This window comes from Pongo abelii, chromosome 16 (assembly GCF_028885655.2).
Source record: "Pongo abelii isolate AG06213 chromosome 16, NHGRI_mPonAbe1-v2.0_pri, whole genome shotgun sequence".
In the NCBI taxonomy this organism is placed as follows: Eukaryota; Metazoa; Chordata; class Mammalia; order Primates; family Hominidae; genus Pongo; species Pongo abelii.
The window spans coordinates 63,063,982-63,084,416 of NC_072001.2; the positions used below are offsets into that span (position 1 = coordinate 63,063,982).

The 20,435-nt window shown below is 44.6% G+C and overlaps 1 protein-coding gene across 1 annotated transcript; it reads left to right on the forward strand.

Moving 5' to 3' along the window:
• Window positions 1-6,129: 6,129 nt before the first annotated feature.
• Window positions 6,130-10,614, forward strand: FOXB1 (forkhead box B1). The gene is made up of 2 exons (XM_002825513.4): window positions 6,130-6,752; window positions 7,015-10,614. The coding sequence occupies exon 2, from the start codon at window positions 7,072-7,074 to the stop codon at window positions 8,047-8,049; it is 978 nt and encodes a 325-aa protein (XP_002825559.1). The 5' UTR covers window positions 6,130-6,752; window positions 7,015-7,071; the 3' UTR covers window positions 8,050-10,614.
• The last annotated feature ends 9,821 nt before the right edge of the window (window positions 10,615-20,435 follow it).

Consider the following 20,435-nt stretch of genomic DNA (forward strand, 5'->3'; position numbering starts at 1 on the left):
ATTTACCTTAATCTATTCAATCAGTAACTTATTTTTCCCCAATCCTACATTTGAAGGAGCTTTAAACCGTTTTTCCCACTTATTGGAAGCTTTAAAACACTTTATAAAGCTGAAAATCACTTTCCTGTTGCAGTTTTTCCAAAATTCCTCCCCCCAAAATAACATTTTAAGAGTGGGTGTCCAGCCAGAAATACTGATTTTTTAAAAAAACGCAGCAAACCAATAATTTTCGACAAAGAAAATTAATATGAACAGTATAGGATGATTTTTCTCTCCCTCCCTCCCCACTTAAAAAAAAAAAAAAACCCCTTTGCTCCACCCCGCTATTAAACAAAACACAATACCTTTTTCTGGGTGGTACTGCACAGAAGTTGATTCAGTTTTGACAATGTTGTTTAGCTATCATTTGCTATTTTGAATGAATGGGAGCAATCCCCCCTTTTACAACATTTGTTTCCTATTATGGAGAGGTGCAGCAGTTGAGGGCAGACATGTGAAAGTGGCTGTTTGATTCTCTTTTTCATCTCCCTGACCCTGCTTTTGTCCCTTCTCACCCTGGGAATGTCACGCCTCGCTACTTCACTTTGAGATGCTCGAGAAAGTGGCTTTGTTATTCCCTTTTAGACATACACGAAATTGTTCTCATTCCCCCCGCTGTAAAAGATACTTCACATCGGGACTCGGTTCACAAGTGCAATGCAATTTGGCTTAGTCCAACCTTTGTTCTGCTTGTACAAATGAGCGAACAGTGCACACATTATACAGTTGATCTACTGCTGTCTTAACCCCAGAGTTAGGGGCTGGGAGAAAAGCAAGTTAATCCCTTCAATACCAAGGTGGCGTTAGCAATATTTCCTCCAATAATAATAATAGATTTGAATTGCTTCTTCTATTTCACACAGTACAGAGCAAAACTTATGGGGAGGGTTTAGCAACAACACAAAATCCTTCCACCAACCTTTTGCAAATCACTTTTTAAACAAATACATTTGTGCGCATGGTAATGCCCAATTTAAAGCTATGCAACTGTTTGTGCAAAGGAGGGATTTGATTTGGAAACAAAGATTTTAAAGCCTTGAAGTCTCAGAACAAATCACAGCCAAGCAAACATCAAATGGTATTTAGCAAACCAATTCCAAAGAGAGGGCATTGTGCTGAGCAGGGAAAGAGTTGTTTTCACAGGCATTGAAATTGCTTGCTCACTATGATGGGGGAGGGGGAAGAGGAGAGCGGGTGGCACCTCTTGGGGATGGGGATCAAGCTGCACCAGCACCTAACTCTGGCTACTCTTTATTTTATGCTTGAGGTAGAGGGGAAACTGGGCCTTCCATGCTCTCCAAACTGCAGCAGCTGCTTGGGATATACTATTAAAATGTGTGGGGTGTTGCCTCCCTTTACCTCACTCCCAAGCAAAACACAGATTTAACTCTAGGTGCCCCAGCCACAGCCAGAGGCCCTATTTACTGCTGGACAAGTTATTCTGGTGGGGACTAAAAAACTGACACCCTTGAAGTTGAGCCCCCCAGTTTGGATGGGAGTAAAGGGTGAACAGGAAGTGGAGACTCTTGTCTTAGAACCCCCACAAGATTGAGCCCGGAGGGGAGATCTGATTATGGCCAATATACTAGTTGTCAAAGTTTTTTGTTTTGTTTTTTTCCTGTCTGTGATGAGTTAAGGTCCCCTTGTAGCCCAGTCACCAACGGATGAAATAGCTGGCTCCAAAGTTCCCCGGCAGACATTCTTCCCCACTGGTTGGAAAAAGTATGCTCCTGCGGCAGCACAGTTCAGGGGTCGCTGGCGGGGGTAGGGGGTGTGGGTGGGTACGGAGTCCTTTCACTGCCCGTCGGCAGTTGGCACCAGAGCGGAAAGTGTGTCCCCTCCCCCGCCTCTCTCCCTTGGGCAGTTTGATTTCCCGCCAGACTCAGTCGGAGTGGCCTGGAAGAGAGGGCTCAAACTCCCAAGACAGTCGTGGGAGAGTCGTAGCGGATAGGTTTCCCCTGACACGCGCCGGGTGCTCGTCTCTGCCCCCCAACCCAAACCTCCAAGTCGATGTTGTCCGGTGACCCCGGGAAAGGAGAACTTTCTGAGCTAGTTCCCTCTGGTCCCGCAATCCAGCACGTTAAAGCCAGGCCTTGCGGTGCTGGGGGGCTGGTGGGGGAGGCGCAGACTCCGAGGACAAACAGCCCCCAGGACACTCGGGATGGCAATTTTTTTTAATTGGCCACTGACAGGCTGAGGGAGTTTGTTTTAGTGCTGAATACCCCAGGAACGAAATCCTTTTGAAAGGGAGGCTAAGTCGTTTCACGCCACCAAAGTGCAGATTTGAAGAATGACTGATGGGACAAAGAGGCGCGATGCGTTAGCGCGGGTTCCCAGAGCTAGCGCAGCACTGGGGCAAATGCGGGAGGCGGCCTGGAGAGGTGGGGCGGGGCAGGGGAGACTCGCAAGGCCCTAAAACCTGAAATCGACGGCGCACCAGCCTTCGACCCTCTCCCTCAGCACATGTCACTGTCAATTTGGTAAAGGAGATGCAAAAAGCAGAAGGGAGAGGAGAAAAGTGTAGCGAAGAGGAGTGAAGGACCGGAGTGCTATAGGAGAGGGGAAAGAAGGAGAGGGAGGGAGAGACTCAGATTGAGGAAGCGGAGAGGAGTTCAGGGAGACTCAGGGAGAAAGAAGAGGACCGGGCAAAGGAAGGCTTAGCCGAAACGCTCCAGGCAGCGCAGAGTTCATTTTCCAAGTGAGGACGACGGGTATTGTTTTTGGCACCTAGGAAACCTTCGGAAGCTGCCGGGTACTTTCCCTCCGCCTCCCGTCTATGTTTGGTAAATATTAACAAACCAGGGCGCGTTATTTTCTAGAGTGTACATGGAGGGGCTGGCGGGGACTAGGGACAGATTTCCTCTCCTGGAGCCCCCGCCCCCAAAGCCCCAGCTCCACCCTTCACGCACACACACACACACCTGCTTGACAACAGAAGGAATCAAAATCAATATTGTATTTGTCACCCCTCTGTCTCCTTTTTACTCCCTCAGCAACCCGGGTGCCACTGAAGCGAATTGTGGATTTATGGAGGGAAATTAGCATAAATTATTACGAAATCTGTAGCGGTGTGTGGTCCAGCTTGTGGGAAAAGAGGCCATTGCAAACTCTCCAAGCAGAAAGGTGGTCGGTGGTGGGCTCTGCGGAGGCGATGAATGGCTATTGCACCAAAGAGATTTCCATTTGGTTTGCACATGGGTATAATTGACTTATGTGTATTTTATACAGTTTTCCCAACAACTCCCTAAGCCACCGGGTCGGATGTGCCTCCCCCAAACCCCCACCCCCTGTTTGCTTTGGGTTCTGCACAATAGACTCTGATGCACTTTTCAAGATTTCTGGAAAGTGCTCCTTCCCTCCTCCTTTTCGTAATACCAGTCTTAAAATGCTGTCAATAACATGCAAATCCTCCCTCCCCGCCCTGGGCTTTGTAGACCTCCAGCAGAACCAAGATAAAACTTTTGTAGCAAAGCCCAAGTTTTAAATGTGTATCTCACAACTTCTCTCCTCATCCAAGGCAAACTTGTGCTATTGGGTTCGGTTTACTTAAGTAACCCTGGTCGTGTGCAATGTGCGTCAAACTCCGATCTCCACACTAGCCAAACTTTAAAGATTCATCAGAAACAAATTCCTACTTGTATCCTCGCATGTTACAAACTTGGGGGTGACAACTTCCCCGGGGAGATAGACAAAGATTTATTCCAACTTCAGACTTTTTTTTTTTTTAACCCGAACGTTTTTACTCTTAGAATTTAGTTAATCTCCTGTTTACTCTGAGCAATGATTTCGACAGGCGTACAACGGCCTCTTTGCCAGGCAACAAAATGCCAATTGTTAAAATAAGAAAACACTTCTCTCTCCTTATTCCCCACCCTCAACACGCACCCATGCCAGATAGGAAAGAATCTTCCTGGCTGTCACTGGGGGACACTCCTTTCACTCCTATCTACATCCCAATTCCAGCCGCCCACGATATTTTATCGGTCTACATATCAGTATGAACGGATGCACATATTTACTAACAGGATCCTAAAAATTCCTGGGGGGGTCTATGCTGGTACCCTTCCACCGCAGGAGCACTCCTGCCTTGCCCACAGTAACTGTTTTGTACCGAGGCCAGCTGTACTCGGGAGCAGGAAAGCTGTGGACCAGCTCCTTTCCATTCTGGGAAACACAAGCCTTGCCCACTTTTCCTCATCACGGATACCCCAGGCTCCCTGGCTCTTTGGACTCCCCAGCTCCTTCCTCCCCAGGACCTTCGATCCGAATCTGGCCTCACCAAGTAACTCCCCAAACGCCGCACCTCGTTATGACCTGAAGCGCGAGTAGCTGGGACGAGTACGGCTGCCTCCGGCCAAAACTTGGCAGAGGTTCCACCCGAGTCCAAGTGGTTTATCTGCTGAGAAGGGCAATACATTTATCTGCCCTTCTCGAGCCATACCCCCAGAGATAGGTCAACATCCCTCCCCCAGCCCCTCGCACCCATCTCCTCCTCCCGGTTATTTTTTCCGAATTAAGAAGGTGACATTATTCTTTTCTTCAAGCACTTCTGTTAATATTGAAAAACGTGCGCTTGCATCTCAAGCGAGGCAGCCCAGAGCCAGAGCCATTTCAATATTAATGAAATTGTTTAATCTCCTAAATTCATCGTGTTTAAGTTACGTTTTGGTGAGTTACTGACCGCCTCCGAAACTGTAGTTAATGAAGTTGTGTGTGTGTGTGTGTGTTTGTGTGTGTGTGTGTGCATTCGCGCGCTGAAAGATCTTTTTTATGCTAACCCCAAACAGCTCCACTAATAATGCTCTAGTATCACTTAAAGTGTTGAAACTTAACACCCAGAATTCTCTACGACCACCACGACTAGGAAAAAAAAAAAAAAGTTCTCCCATTTCTGGACTTTGAAGATGATTCTGTGTGGGCTGTAGGTATTGAGTTTTTAACAACGGTAAAATAAATGTCTTTTAAAAACCTTGAAGGTCGGAGAATGTGCAGAAACCCGTGAGAACTCCTGGTGTGTACTCATAGAGTGCGTGCATGCAGGCGGGGTCGACTCACTATTTATTTCATAGCAATTTGATGATGATGATGATGACGACGGCAGCGACGACGATGAGGATAATGATAATAATAATGATTCATTTAACCCTCCCAAGGCGAATCCGAACCGAAGGGAGCCTGCTGCTCGCACCAGGCGGAGTGACCCGAGGCACATTCCCCCCTCCCCAAGAAGGAAAACTCTATGGTTCTTTCCCCAAGTTGTAGAAGATACTGCTGTCTTAGTGGGATCGCAGGCAGCTTTTGCTACACTCTAAATCCTAAATAAGTTCTCTATACCAAAAAAAAGCGGGAATGGGGGGATGGGGGGTGGGAGGTGGGGGTTGGGGGGTGGGAGGGCTGGGACGGGGAGTTCCGGGTGTAAAATGAAAACTTCCAGGATATGCCTGAGTCCTAAAGTTTCAAACCACCTGGGAAAAGCGAGAGCCCCTGAGGCTTACCTGGTGATAAACTGTGTCAAACAAACTCAGGCCCTCCCCAGGTCCGCACAACATTTGCCCCAACAGCCCCTGAGCCTCCATCCTGTGTCCAACCAAATTCGCGGAGGACTTTTAAAGTAAATACCTGGACTCTTCGCCCAGATGCACTAGGGATTTAATTTTAAAAAATTTGGTCAATACAGTTACATTCAAAATGGGCTCTTAAATGGGGATGTCCAATCACATTTTGAAAGTATTTGTAAACCCCATCACTTTTTCAAAGCTACACACCTAACTATACAAAGTTGAAGCAGCTGCATAGGAAGGTCAAGTCAAATTTCGACCTAACTCTCGGGGGACTGGGGGGCAAGGGTGTCTTTTCATTATTATAACCCATGCAACCAACCCCGGGTAGTGCTAAGCGCAGGAAAAGGGTCGGCTTCAGGGGAAAGCCGTGCCTAAAGTTACCTAATCATACAAACCGGATACAACGCAGAGGAAACAGAATACCCCAGCCAAGCAATTTCCACGTCAAACATCATCTGCGCGGCTGCTCCATCTGCGAACGTGAGTGGTCGCCTGGCTCCCTGCAAACGCGGCGGCCGCCTCCTCATACCTTCACACGGCGCACACCTGCCGGCGCGTCCAGCTGCCTGCCAGTGGCCGAGGCTCTTCCCCCTCGCCCAGTCTTGAGCTGGAAGTGATTCCTATTGGCCAAGGTGTCCATGTAAATAGGTGTGAAAGAAACCAGAGCTGGCCGGGCTCTCCCTTCTCGCTCAGTCCCCTCCCTCTGCAGCCCCCGCTCCCCCTCCTCTTCCTCCTCCTCCCAAGGCGATTGTCATATGATAGCTAAGAAGTGGCACATTAATGAAGCGCCGCTACAGGGGTCTTTTCTGCTCCTGTCACCGCTTAAAACTATCAGATGGTTCGAGGGAGGACATGGAAGCAGCCACCTAGCTCAGCGGAGACGCGGAGCCCACAGCAGCGCCCTCCGGAGCCCTAAGACGTCGCTGCCACCACCCGCGCCGGGACTCCGCCGCCGAGCTCGGCTGCCCGCAGGACGCTCCAGGAGCGTCGCGGACCGGGCGGCACGGGACGCTGCGGGGCTGAGCTCAAGAGCCCAGGTTCGCGCCGAGTCCAACCGGACCCGGACGCTGCGCGCGGACTGCGCGCCGAGAGAGAAGCGGCGCGCAGTGGCGCCCTCCCGGATGCGGACGCACAACTTGAAGCAACTTTAAGGTGAGCAGCTCTCTGTTCTGTCCCTGACCCCTGTTCTTGCCCCAGTGCCGACTTACTTCCCGGCTATCCTCGCGCCGTTCGCCGGCTTCCCCTCCCGCGCCCACTAAGCCCGCAAAGTTGCTGGCGAAAGAGTCCGGGCGCTGGCTGATCGAGCGCCGCAAGCCCCACCCCCGACCCCCGAAGTCTGTTACTCGGCCTGGCTGACCCCGCCGGTGTCTCTGTACATCCATACTACCTTCCTTTATTACCACCCCCTTCCCAGATCCGAGCAGTCCGCCGGCCCGCGCGGACCCAGAGCAAGAAGAGGGCGAGGAAGAAGATGCCTCGGCCCGGCCGCAACACGTACAGCGACCAGAAGCCGCCCTACTCGTACATCTCGCTGACCGCTATGGCCATCCAGAGCTCTCCCGAGAAGATGCTGCCGCTGAGCGAGATCTACAAGTTCATCATGGACCGCTTCCCCTACTACAGGGAGAACACGCAGCGCTGGCAGAACAGTCTGCGCCACAACCTCTCCTTCAACGACTGCTTCATCAAGATCCCGCGGCGGCCGGACCAGCCAGGCAAGGGCAGCTTCTGGGCGCTGCACCCAAGCTGCGGGGACATGTTCGAGAACGGCAGCTTCCTGCGGCGCCGCAAGCGCTTCAAGGTGATTAAGTCCGACCACCTGGCGCCCAGCAAGCCAGCCGACGCGGCGCAGTACCTGCAGCAGCAGGCCAAGCTGCGGCTCAGCGCGCTGGCGGCCTCGGGCACGCACCTGCCACAGATGCCCCCCGCCGCCTACAACTTGGGCGGCGTGGCGCAGCCCTCGGGCTTCAAGCACCCCTTCGCCATCGAGAACATCATCGCGCGGGAATACAAGATGCCTGGGGGGCTGGCCTTCTCCGCCATGCAGCCGGTGCCCGCTGCCTACCCGCTCCCCAACCAGTTGACTACTATGGGCAGCTCGCTGGGCACCGGCTGGCCACACGTGTATGGCTCCGCCGGCATGATCGACTCGGCCACCCCCATCTCCATGGCGAGTGGCGACTACAGCGCCTACGGCGTGCCGTTGAAGCCGCTGTGCCACGCGGCGGGACAAACGCTGCCCGCCATCCCCGTGCCCATTAAGCCCACGCCGGCCGCCGTGCCCGCGCTGCCTGCGCTGCCAGCGCCCATCCCCACCTTGCTCTCGAACTCGCCGCCCTCGCTCAGCCCCACGTCCTCGCAAACAGCCACCAGCCAAAGCAGCCCCGCCACCCCCAGCGAAACGCTCACCAGCCCGGCCTCCGCCTTGCACTCGGTGGCGGTGCACTGACCCGCAGGAGCCGACGCCCCCTCTCGTTCTCCTCCCCACCACCTCACTCGCCTTCCCTGGCTCCCAGTCCTGCCGGCCCCAATCTGGGACGGCCACCCTAACTTGTTCATTTCACCTTCGGCCAACCCGCCTTGCCCCAAGAGAACTTTGTTTTGGACCCAGGAGACAAAACACAGACTTGCAGATGGGCCGGGAGGCGCGTGAGAGTTGTCCTCGCCCCCACGTCAAGGAAGGCCGGGGCCACCTGAGCCGAGTCATCCCCTCCCTGAGGCCCCGAAACCCCCTCCTATTTGACCGGCGGGGGAAACCCTGTCACCCCCTCTTCGCCGAGAAAAGCGCGTCTTCCCTCCGCCCGGATCGGCGGAGCCCCGAACTCTGCGCAGTTTCAAGACTAGAGAAACTGCCTCAGATGTTTCCAGGAACAGATCCCCCCCACACCCCCTCCCCGCGAGGGCTGCAACAGCGCAGGGGAGGGCCGGATCTCTTTACGTCTTGGAAATCTGCAGCAAAAAGGAGCCACTAATCTTCCTACCCCACTCGCCTCCGCCCATCCGGCAGGGGCTGGGCCGACCACAGCTTCCCGGGGTTGCAGCCCTGCCTCCTGGGCTTCTGCGGAGATTTTGTTGTTGTTTGGGGTTTTGTCTCCTTCCAGAGGCTCCAGGCGCTGGGAGTTAGGAAAGAGGCTGCCAAGCTGAGAAGGCGACGCTCGTCCTCACGCAGCAAAACAAAACTAAAAGTAACCTTGTATTGTTTACAAAGCGCCCAGTAATATGTAAACAGTGAACTTGAATCTGTCTTGCTAGGCGGACGAACGGGCAAAGCCCATATTATAAGTACCTGTTGTAATGTGAATGTTTACTCTTCATTTCTGGCCAGGTTTAGAAAGGGAGGGAAGTGGGGATGGGAAAGTTAATTGGGATGTTAGCTTTCCGATGACTTAGAGACCTTTTTAGCTATTTATTTTATTGTTGAAAAAAAAAAAAAGAAGGAAAGAAAATGAAATAAGCCCAAACCAAGAAAGCATCAAGGGCAACCCGGGAAGAACTTAGATAAGCTGACTGGTAACATGAAGGGATGTCACCGGATAGCTCTCCCACGGACAAGTCTTTCTGTTTGCTACCAGAACTTTTCCAAGAAGCTAAAGGGCTGCAAAGAGATGTAAATACTTGTGAATAGGAATGATTATACACTGTGTAAAATGCACTTTTGTTTGCTGTATTCCTTTAGAATCTTAGATAATTGGCTGGAAAACGAACTGTCGTTCTGGTGTGACCTGCTTAAGTTAAAAAAAAAAAAAAAGTTGTAGTGTCATCAGAGCTGTAAAATTTTTACCTTTCATTTTCCCTCCCTGTACAGAATTAGCATGGCATTTTAAATATTGATGTTCTTGTTCCCAGCATGCCTGTTTTAAAACAAAGGATTTAAAAAAAAAAAAGGTGTCTACATTAAATTATGACCTAGTCCAAATAATATTTTCTCATTAAAATATGTAAATTCAAATTTTAGTTTTGTGTGTTTTTGAAGAGTTGCTACAAATAATTTTGCAAAAGATGGATGTAATGCTTCCCTAAACATGCTTTCTGCAATACACTGAGTAAATTTGCCTTTTTCATATCATATTGTGAAAACAGTCAAACCTCCTCTTATGCACTTGGAGATTGTGGGAGAAATTATTCAGATAGAATTTTGAAGGTATTTGTGTATAGGGAAAAAGGAAACAGACTATTTCTGTTAAAGATCAGGTGCACAGGTGCAGTGGTGAAAGAAAACCTGTTTTTGAAACAATAAGTATTTTATATGTATTTTTGTCTATATTAAAATATACATTTTATGAAATATAGCACTTATAAATATAAGGCTTATGTAGAAATCAGGTAGAAAATATGGAGACTTAAAAAGTAAAAACAGACTTGCTTACTCAATGCTTATATTCTGATGCATCTTATTTAGTGTGAGTATTCAGTTCCTTGCTCCTTTAAATTATTGCAGTTGTTAAAATTTTTTAAATAGAAATTACCTAAAGGTTCACCTTCATGTCAAGATACCTGTTCACTTTGAACTGAACAGATTTCTTTCACTCCTTCCTCTGAGAAGATAATGCTTGATGCACTTATTTTAAAGATATGAATGAAGTTACTTCAAATGCCTGACTTTAAGTACTTGCTTTTCTTCATATTTTTGCAGAGAATTAAAATTTGCCAAGAATTTATGGCTCCAGGCTAACTGACACTTCATTGAAACGGTCACAATGTTTCCAGAATGAAATGTGTATTCACCTAATGAAGTTACAAGGCAAAGAGAAACTTAAAGGGTGATTAACACTTTACTGTGTAAAATGATTAAACAAGAGACCCTTGTGCAACACAGAGAGAGCCACATAGAAACCACAATCACTGTACTTCATAGGAGGATCCTTAGCACCTGCAACCATTATATATTTAGAGGACTACCTGAAAAACAACTTAGGATTTATGCAAAGGGTAATTAATCCTGTTCTGACCATTTTTTAAAAAGAAGGATCCCACACACAGCCAAAAAAAAAAAAAAAAAAAAGTGGAAAATAAATGAATCATTGGACTGATTAAAATGCATGAAGCTACTAAAGCTTGTCAGACAGGGGACAACTAAACTCATTCATCAAGCCCAATTCACAATTATATCAACAAGATCAGCTAAAGAAAGCCTGGAAAACTTAACCACCCTGGGCTAGGAAACTCTTAAAACTTTGTTCTCAACAAGAAATCATATACTTTTTTTTTTTTTAATTAAATACGTTTTCACAGTTTCCTGCAAAAGAAAATTAAGGCCATCTCTGGAATATGCTAATCTTATTGAATTTGGTAACACTGAATTCAAGCTGGGGATGAAGGAAGTATAAAGGGCTAACATGGGCCTCAAACATTTTATAAATCATCAGCTTAAATAAATGTTCCTCTTATAGTAGGCACTAGAATTCAGAGATGAGTGAGGTGTACATATGCACATTTAATACCTAGAGGTAAATAAGATACAGATCCTATTTCTGATTTTTAGCAAAGGAGAGATTTCAACTCAGTATTTGAAAATGCTCTTTTCAGCTGGTAAGTTCGTCATGGTGTATTGCAAAGAATGAAATAACTTGGGCATTGTGAGCCCTCCTTTCACAAATGCAGGCATCTTTTCTCAGACAAAGTTGAATGAGTAAAGTAAAAAAAATCCATCGATGATATTTTGACCTTGATCAGAAATCCAAAGGCCGTCCAAACACACATGCCTCCACCCCACTCCATCCCCGCCTCACCCCCCAGCTTTGAGACTTATGCCCTGTTTAGCTGAAGTGCCCCACAAATAAGGAAGTTTATAACTATGATACCTTCAATGGCTCTCTTTGTCATGTTAAATCTTTTCACCTGGCTCAAGTCCAATGTCAATACACACAGCTTTAAAATAAAACTGGAAGAGACAACACAATGGAGTGGGAAGGTGTCTGTGTGGGATTTGTCCTGAGAACTGAGATAAGTGATATTATTTTCTATTTTGTAAATTCAAGTAGTATTGATTTCTTAGATTTCGGGTTTTTTATTTGGAAACTTGGCTATTCTGTTACTTTTGGTTTTACATCACTCTGCATTTGACTGAGTTTTTAAACAGGATTCTCTGTGATTTGAGGAAGCGCTGACACAATGAATGAATTTCATGCACTTTCTCAAGAGAGAAGCTACAGAAATTCTCACTGTTTCTATTATCTGATTTGGGGGCTTTGAAAACCCTGAGGAGTGGTGCTAGTAAATGATCATCAAAATGGCCTAAATACTATAGCAGTGAGTTTAATTCCTTTAAAGAGATGAGAACATTGAGAGTCTTGCAAGCATAAATATGGCCAGGTGCTCAAGAAGGATGAGGTGGGAAGTAGGAAGGAGGAAGAGTCCAAGCCGGTGCTGCAGAGAGTAAGATTTACATTTGTTTATGCAAGACTGGGGGAACTGGGGGATTGCAGAGTGTAGGGGTGAGGAGCGGGTTTATACTTTTACAAATGAAAATTCCCTTTGTAAAAGGTATTCAGCTAAGAAACAGAAAGGATCAGGATCTATTCTTAAATTCTTAATACAAATGTCAATTAATTTTTTTCTCCTAAAAGCCACATATGCACAGAGACAACCAAACAAAAACAAAACAAAACCACCCAAACCCACCGGCTGTGAAGCCTCAAAGGGGATGCATTTGTTTCGTTTAAACTAACAACAAATTATCTAATTAATATGTTTCAATTACAGCATGAAAGGCACAGCCCCTGGACCGCCCGCCGTGGAGGCACAATAGCCCCAGAGCCCACTCTAGGAATTTACAATAACTTCACATCTGTTTCTTTATTTTCCACTTTTTGAGTCTAAAACTCCTCTCAAGATTACTGCAAACCATGGCCTCAGTTATGAAATATGTCCCAGTGTTAAAGGGGGATGAAACTTTGCCCACGGATGCTTCATTTGCAGGCAAAAAAAGTGAAAGCCCATTGAAGGGCATTAAACAAATATATTAGAATTCTGTCACTTTATGCAATTGAGTAGATCAAATGAAGGGTCCCGGCCACTTCATTCACTCTCATTCACTCGAATAGAAAATGCAAAGAATAGCAATCCGAGACTGGGCCACCGATGTAGATTTAGCTCCTTTTTACTGGGAGACAAAAAGGCTGAATTTTCACAAACACATTGCTGACTCGGGGACTAGGAAACCGGCACTGGAACCCCTTTGGAATTTAAATTCATTTTATCTTCCTCTCTCTTTGGGGGAATCTGTTTGCACTACAGTGCAAGATGCAGCAGGCATCCTCTGGCTTCTGAAAAAAATGGGGGAGGGGAAGAAAGTGAGTGGGGGCAGGCAATGTGGGACTTGGGATTCTCAAGGAACTCTTGGTGATCAGCAGTCAGGTCTGAGATAATAAGTTTAATTTAAACAAATCTTTACCTATGTCAATATAAACATCATTATATCATACACATCTCCAAATCTACCTCTTTGCTAGGCTTGGATCACATAAACCGCTTGTTTTCAAAAACCAGAATCACATCCGGGTCATCAAGTTTTCTTCTTTCAACTAATGTATCTGGTCTTTGGTGTCATAACAGGATAGATAGCTGAGCTTGCAACCTCACCTGTTCTGTCTCTCCTGTCTGTCTCTCTTAGTCTCTTCTCTTCTCTCTCTTGCACACGCTCGCGCACGCACGCACACACACACCACTTTCTGCTAGCTACCCTATCTGAGCACTGTGATAGTTAAACAGGTTATGTTAAAATCAGGAGACAGGATACTCTTTGGTTAGAATTTCCAAGTCAGAATTCTCTTACATTTTCATTTTTCATCCCTGGAGTGGGGAAAATAAGCTACATGTGTCAGGGTGATGGAGATAATCTTGTGGGGATACTTATATCTTTTGCCTGCCATGCTTGAAGTTTTTGTTTTGGTAAACTTTGTGGACTTTTATCCGCCAACATTGTAGAAAGGTTACAATGACTACTAGAGGTATTTCTAGAGACCGTGTAAGAAAAAATAAAGAAGTAGACTTATCAGCTTTCAAGATGTGATTGCAGAGGAATAAACCAATTTTTCTCAAACTTGAAATCAAAATGAGATCTGATCTAAAGGAGAATATATTTGGAGGTTTTCTATTGTGTTTTTAAATTTTGTCTGGTATTATTTCCAGGTACCTTTAACATTTTTCATGTTAGCTTCAAGAATTATGAAGTCATATTTGACACTATTCTTCATTTAATTCTTGGGATTGTGCCTGGAGCTGGGAATAGGACTGAGAAGGGGAAGTGGCTCAGACCTCCAGATATATATGTATGTATAAAAAAAAGATGTTGAAAAAATAGTTGGTTGCATATAACCGTAGGCTATCAAACTCACTGGAACTAATGATAAACTAATCAGAGATTAACCATGAAAAATTGTCGTTGGCTAACTAAAATCTTCCTGGAAGACTGTCCTTCTAGAGTATCTTCAAGAATATTTGGACAAAGCATTCTTTGGGTGCAGCCTCCTTTTGCCTGTGTCTGCAAATAACCGATGTCAAATCAGTTGCAGTCTTTTGAAGGAACAAACTCTTGGAGCATTAATTAGAGCAGATTAAGCTCAGAGATAAAACACATTCTTTAAGTATCTGCTGTTTGGAGACATTGTGATTCTAATTCATGCTTTGCAGCGTGTATATTTTTATTTACTCAGTTAATTTCTCTCCATGAGTGTTCCCGGTTAACTGGGTTTACTAAGTATACGGTACCGAAAGAGTTGTTGGTTAGCAGAAATAATTGCTTTCAAACTCTGCTTTTGCTACAGATTTCTCTCTTCTTCATGAAATACAACATATTGGTAATTCCAGCACATGACAGCATATAGAGAAACTGTTCAGCAAAGGATTTTAATTTTGTGCTTAGAAGAAGCTTAGTATTTGTTAAGTAATATCCAGTGTTTTGCATTAATTAGAGCAGCTCCTTGGAGAGACATTACAGCCAAGAATGGTTTCACATAACATGAAAACTCTGAGTATCTGAACTTCCCCACTAAACCTGCTACAGTGAAACCAGAGCTGCAATTGTCTGGCTTGCTTGGAAATATCAACACATATTTTATTTATTTACATATGTTTGATAGACTAAAAGTCTATGTATAACAATAAAATGATCATTGACAAGTTCCACATCACTCTGGGTGCCAGGTGAGCTACAAAAAAAAAAAAAAAAAAAAAAAAAAGGCTGAAATAATGGTTTGTTTGAAGATTCTTAGCTTGATTTCATATTGGAGAAAAACTGCCAAAGACGACCCAACCCTCCCACATTGAATGGATTCTTCAGACTGAACCAAGTATTTCTATGACTGCCTAGAAGATGTAAAGTTGTGTTCCCATTCTTGTGTTGTGTGTTGGTAAACAGGGAAAGGGAAGGGGAGAATAAGGGAGAACAACCAAGGATAACATCTTCTATCAGATTAGTCCAGATTATGCTTAACACAGTAGTTCCTGTGCCTAACACAGAAAAATTGATGATTGAATGAGTGAGTGTTCTGAAAATTGTCCTATTGGTTTAGCTTAAGTAAGAACGCTATGCTTTTGCTCCAGGTGTCAGTAATTAAGAATGTTGACTGAGATTAAGTTTCTGCTGTGATATTAAGTTTGTAAAATTAAAATATGTGAAATGCATTTAAGCTTACTTGTGGATGTTATTGGCTTCAGTAAAAGAGAACCCCTCACATAAAACAAGAAAATGAAAATGATTAACTTTGACATAGAAATATAAACAGCAATTTGATTAATTATAGTGCTAATTATTCTTTGCTGTGTAGCCAAACATTATCCAATTCTTAAAATGACAGATGCTGAATAAATCATGTAAAATAATTACTTGGAATTTCACTGCAATGAGAAATGGTGCAGTTTAGAGAGAGATTTATATTGATTTCTAAATATATAATTGGTTATATTCTATTTCATTTAGAAATTTAGTTTGTACTGTAAAAACACTTTGTTATAGAAATATTTTATATATTTTGCATTATGCATATTTTTAAATCATTCGTTTCTTCTTCCAATATTTTCCATAGTTATTTCAGTGTAATACATTTCTACATCTTGCTTTTCTCCAGCATATCATAGACATTTTCCTATCTAGCTACATACTTTTAATAACCATTGATTTTGAAGGTTGTATAGTATGCCACTGAGTGAATTCTTTTTGTTTGGGCATTTAGAATGCTTTTAGGTTTTGTTTGTTTATTTTTGCTAATACAAAGACTGTTGCAGTGAACATATTTTATACCTAACTAAACACTAGTTCCAATTACATAAAATAAATTAGCTTTTGGTATACTGAATTCCTTAACAGCTTCCTGCAAATTCAATAATGAAATTTAACTTAGGATTTCAGTTTTTGCTCTTATATTTCCATTGCTATTTACCCTGCACCCAGGAACCCAGAGCAATATCGGCTTGACTTAGAATCATGAAAGCACTGAATGTTAGTGTTAGAAAGGTCCTGAGAGATTCCAGGTAAACCAATACCTTTATTTTACTTACTTGTGAATCCCTCTGATATATTGTCTTATCTGCAGCCCAATGATTTAACAATACCAGAGTCAGGTTCTAAAAGTAAAGTAAAACAGAAAACTTCAGTCCTACCACAGATGCCACACAAATGCAACTAACAATAAAAAATTATGAAGGTGTTGAAATTGAAAAAATGAAGTCTTTATCTGATAATGTGAGTGCGCATGATTTTAAGGCAGTTCATACTGCATGGCCCGCCGTACACTTTTGAAATAGGTGTACTGGGCAGTTTGTGCAACTAGAGGGAATGGTCATTGGTTAACCCCAAATCTCAAGAGAAAGAGATCCACCTTGAATTGGAATCATTTCTTAAGTTTCTGATATCTTCCCCCAAATTACAAACAGTCTTCCAGACAGACTGCCTTGAGTCCAAAGGGTTCAGGCCCTCAACAGATGTTGACCAATTTGTTTCTTTGACTGCTTTGAAATGACTAATTCCCAAGAAGGGAGATTGAGGGGAAGGGGATGGAAAAGCAGGCAAGAAATCTGAACTTCAGGCTTTGTGTCCTTGTTGTAGCATTTTGTTTTGCCGTTTCTTATGTGACACTTTTGTGTCAGACTTCCCCACTCCGGGTTCTTGAGACCTTATTTGTTTTTAATACAGTGGCTTCAGCTGGGCACAGTGGCTCACGCCTGTAATCCCAGCACTTTGGGGGGCCAAGGTAGGCAGATCACGTGGTCAAGAGTTCAAGACCAGCCTGGCCAACATGATGAAACCCCGTCTCTACTAAGAATACAAAAATTAGCCAGGTGTTGTGGTGTGTGCCTGTAATCCCAGCTACTGGGGAGGGTGAGGCAGGAGAATCGCTTGAACCCAGGAGGCGGAGGTTGCAGTCAGCCAACATCACGCCACTGCACTCAGCCTGGGTGACAGAGCAAGACTTCATCTTGAAAAATAATAATAATAAGGTGGCTACACAGTGCACGAGGCATGACCCTGGCACCCATCAGTGCTTGTCAGTTGGAACAGATAGAAGAGAATAAAGAAGGATAAGCATGAGGTCCGCACCTCATGCTGTAACTAGTCACTGAGATTGAAATCATTCTCCTGAATTGGGATCAATGATTTTTGTTGGGGGAAAAAAATCATAAAACCAAAGTAATATTTTCACAACTACTTTTCTATAGTCTTCAAACAACGAGCCACCATCCTCTGAGCTGATCATTCCTACTGTTCTAAGTTCTTTAAAAAAAATTTACTCATTTTATCGCAATAACAGCTTTATGAAATATGCACTTTTTTTGTTATGCCCATTGTACAGATGGTAATATTGAGGCACAGGGCATTTAACCAACTTGCCCAAGGTTACCCAGCTAATAAGTATTATCTACACCCTATGGATTCTCAGTAAAGGTTGGTTTAATATAAAGACACTTTCACTAAACTGCATTTTCTTCCTAAACTGTTTTCTATTTAACTTACTTGGGGGAAAGAAAACCTTCTATAGAACTAAACATAGTCCTGTATTCTAGCTTACAGCAATTTTTGATCTTTGATCTCAGTCAGATCATGTACCAAAAAAGTCACATTGAAATATCTCCATCCCATCCTTGAAAATGGACCTCAGTGTATAGCCAACCAACCTGGATCCATACATCAGGATTAACTTAAATCTCCCAGAATTGAGGGCAGCCACATGAAATCTAAGCAGGAATGCATTCTTATAGTTAGAAGAAAATTACCAACCTAAGTGCCCTTTTCTTCCCTGACAGCCTCTATCAGATCATAAAATAAATCAGAAGGAGGAAAAAGTACCATTTTTGCACTTTTTTTTTTTGAGACGGAGTCTCACTCTGTCACCCAGTCTGGAGTGCAGTGGCGTGATCTCAGCTCACTGCAACCTCCGCTTCCTGGGTTCAAGTGATTCTCCTGCCTCAGCCTCCTGAGTAGCTGGGATTACAGGCGTGCAACACCACGCCTGGCTAATTTTTGTATTTTTAGTAAAGACAGGGTTTCATCGTGTTAGTCAGGCTGGTCTCGAACTCCTGACCTTGTGATCCGCCTGTCTTGGCCTCTCGAAGTGCTGGGATTACAGGTGTGAGCCACCGCGCCCTACCCATTTTTGCACTTTTGATGTGATTTTAAAAAGAAGGAAGAATCAGGATGATGTAACTTTCTAACTCAGTAAATATAGTTTCATCTGTTGTTGATAGAACCAAATAACGAGGAAACCAACATTTGGTGTTTTCTCTTAATGCTCAGCCTTCATTAGTGGTGCTTTCTAAAGTATGCTTGGGCACTCACATAGCTTTTTCAATGCAACTCTCAAAAGGCTGGCATTTGTCTGTTTTTATAAGTGTGCATTTTAAGAAGGTTGTATGTCTTTGTGTTTACTGTCCCAACTCTAGCCTCCATTTTGACCATTGGTCTCAGTTCTGAGTGACTCCTGAGTAACAGTTTATGCTCCCAACTTGAGTTATGGGCTGCCAGTTTGCTGTGTGTCTGGAAAGTCTGTCAACCTTTCCCTAATAGAGCTGTGCTTTGGTATATGTGTTTCGGCTGGATAAGGCTAGTGAGGCTCACCCAAGCTTCTCATTTGTCTCACGCTGGTTTGATGGCTGAAATTGCCAAATAAGGGTTTATACCTGGTACTGCACATGATCGCTCACTATAGGAGGTCCTAGGGCTATTACTCCAGTGGCCAAGCTTAGCCATTGGAGTTATTACAGCCCCCACCCCATCTTTAAAGATGTATATAGTTGCAAAGACTGGGGTCCTTGTTGTCCCTTTCTCCCTATTCTGTTCTGATTTTTTTTTTTTCTTTTTTTAGAAGGCATTTTCCCGTTGTTGCCCAGGCTGGAGTGCAGTGGTGCGATCTCAGCTCATTGCAACATCTGCTTCCCAGGCTCAAGCAATTCTCCTGCCTCAGCCTCCCAAGGAGCTGGGATTACAGGTGCCCGCCACCATGCCCAGCTAATTTTTATATTTTTAGTAGAGACGGGGTTTCACCATTTTGGTCAGGCTGGTCTCGAACTCCTGACCTCAGGTGTTCCGCCTGCCTTGGCCTCCCAAAGTGCTGGGATTATAAACATGAGCCACTGTGCCCAGCCTACAAATATAAAAATAGCTGGTCACAGCGGTGCATGCCAGTAGTCCCAGCTACTAGGGAGGCTGAGGTGGGAGAATCACTTGAAGTCCAGGACTTTGAGGCTACAGTGAGCTATGATCATGCTGCTGCACTCTAGCTTGGGCAACAAAGAGACCCTGTCTCTTAAAAATATAAGTAAATAAATTTAAAAATAAAACATCTAGTGTTAGTTCTGTTTTCCCAACTGAATCCTGACTAATAGAGTGTTTATGAGCCTGGATCACTTAATCCATCAGCACCATAAAAGTCTACTCAACTGATGCTTACTGAACAATGGACATGGATACTTTACTATGCTAGGAATTGGCAACAGGGACATAGTTACAAATACATACCCAACAAATCCTGATTTCCAGGAACTTACCATCTAGTAAAGAAGACACACATGGAGAGCATGCCTCAGTGAAAGAATAGGTTCTCTGAAAGTTCTGAGAAGGAAGAAGAGAAAGAGGAGGAACAGAAGGCCTTGGGAGGATTTGGGGTTTAGGACTGGGTGAAGACAAATATTTCAAATTCAAGTTTACTAGCATAAGGACTTTGGGTGGCATATCTGGCAGATAGTGACTTTTCCCACTTGGTGGAAAGAGACCTGATGGTTGAGACCAGAGGGAGGTCATATTGAGTGTGTTACAGGACCAACAGGTTCATATGCCTGCTGTGTAGCAACAGGCTAATATGCAGAGACAGCAAGGGTTGTAGCAGAGAAAGAATTTAATACTTTCAGGGTGGCCAAGCAAGGAGATAAGAGGGGTAAGAGGAGACACTAAAATCCATCTCCCCAAGGAGCTCTGGGCTGAGTTTTTAAGGGGCTCATGGAGTGCAAGGGGCTGGAAAATTGGGGTTGTTGATTGGACAGGATAAGTGATAAAATTATCAGGATGTAGAAACCACATTCTTTGGTGAGTCATCTTCTCTTGGGGTGCTTCAGACCAGCTGACATCAGTAGTTTCATTGACATGCAGGACTTGAAAGAATATCTCAAATGGAAAACCTAACATTTCACAATGCTCAGGTTGTCATCTGTAGAGCAGTTAAGGAGAACTATAATCGAGGGTCTAGTGATCCTAGGGCAGCAGGCAAAAAATTATGAGGAAGCAGCTCAGAGTGCAAGCTGACCTAATGATTAATGTTGAATGTGCTACAAGCATGGTGTATTTTCATTTCTCCCCACTTCTTCCCTGATTAATTTTTATAATGTTTATAGGGATAATTTCAGGTG

Bases quoted from the DNA above. Each gene is read 5' to 3' on its own strand.
- FOXB1 (XM_002825513.4), top strand. From the start codon at position 7,072: ATGCCTCGGCCCGGCCGCAACACGTACAGCGACCAGAAGCCGCCCTAC.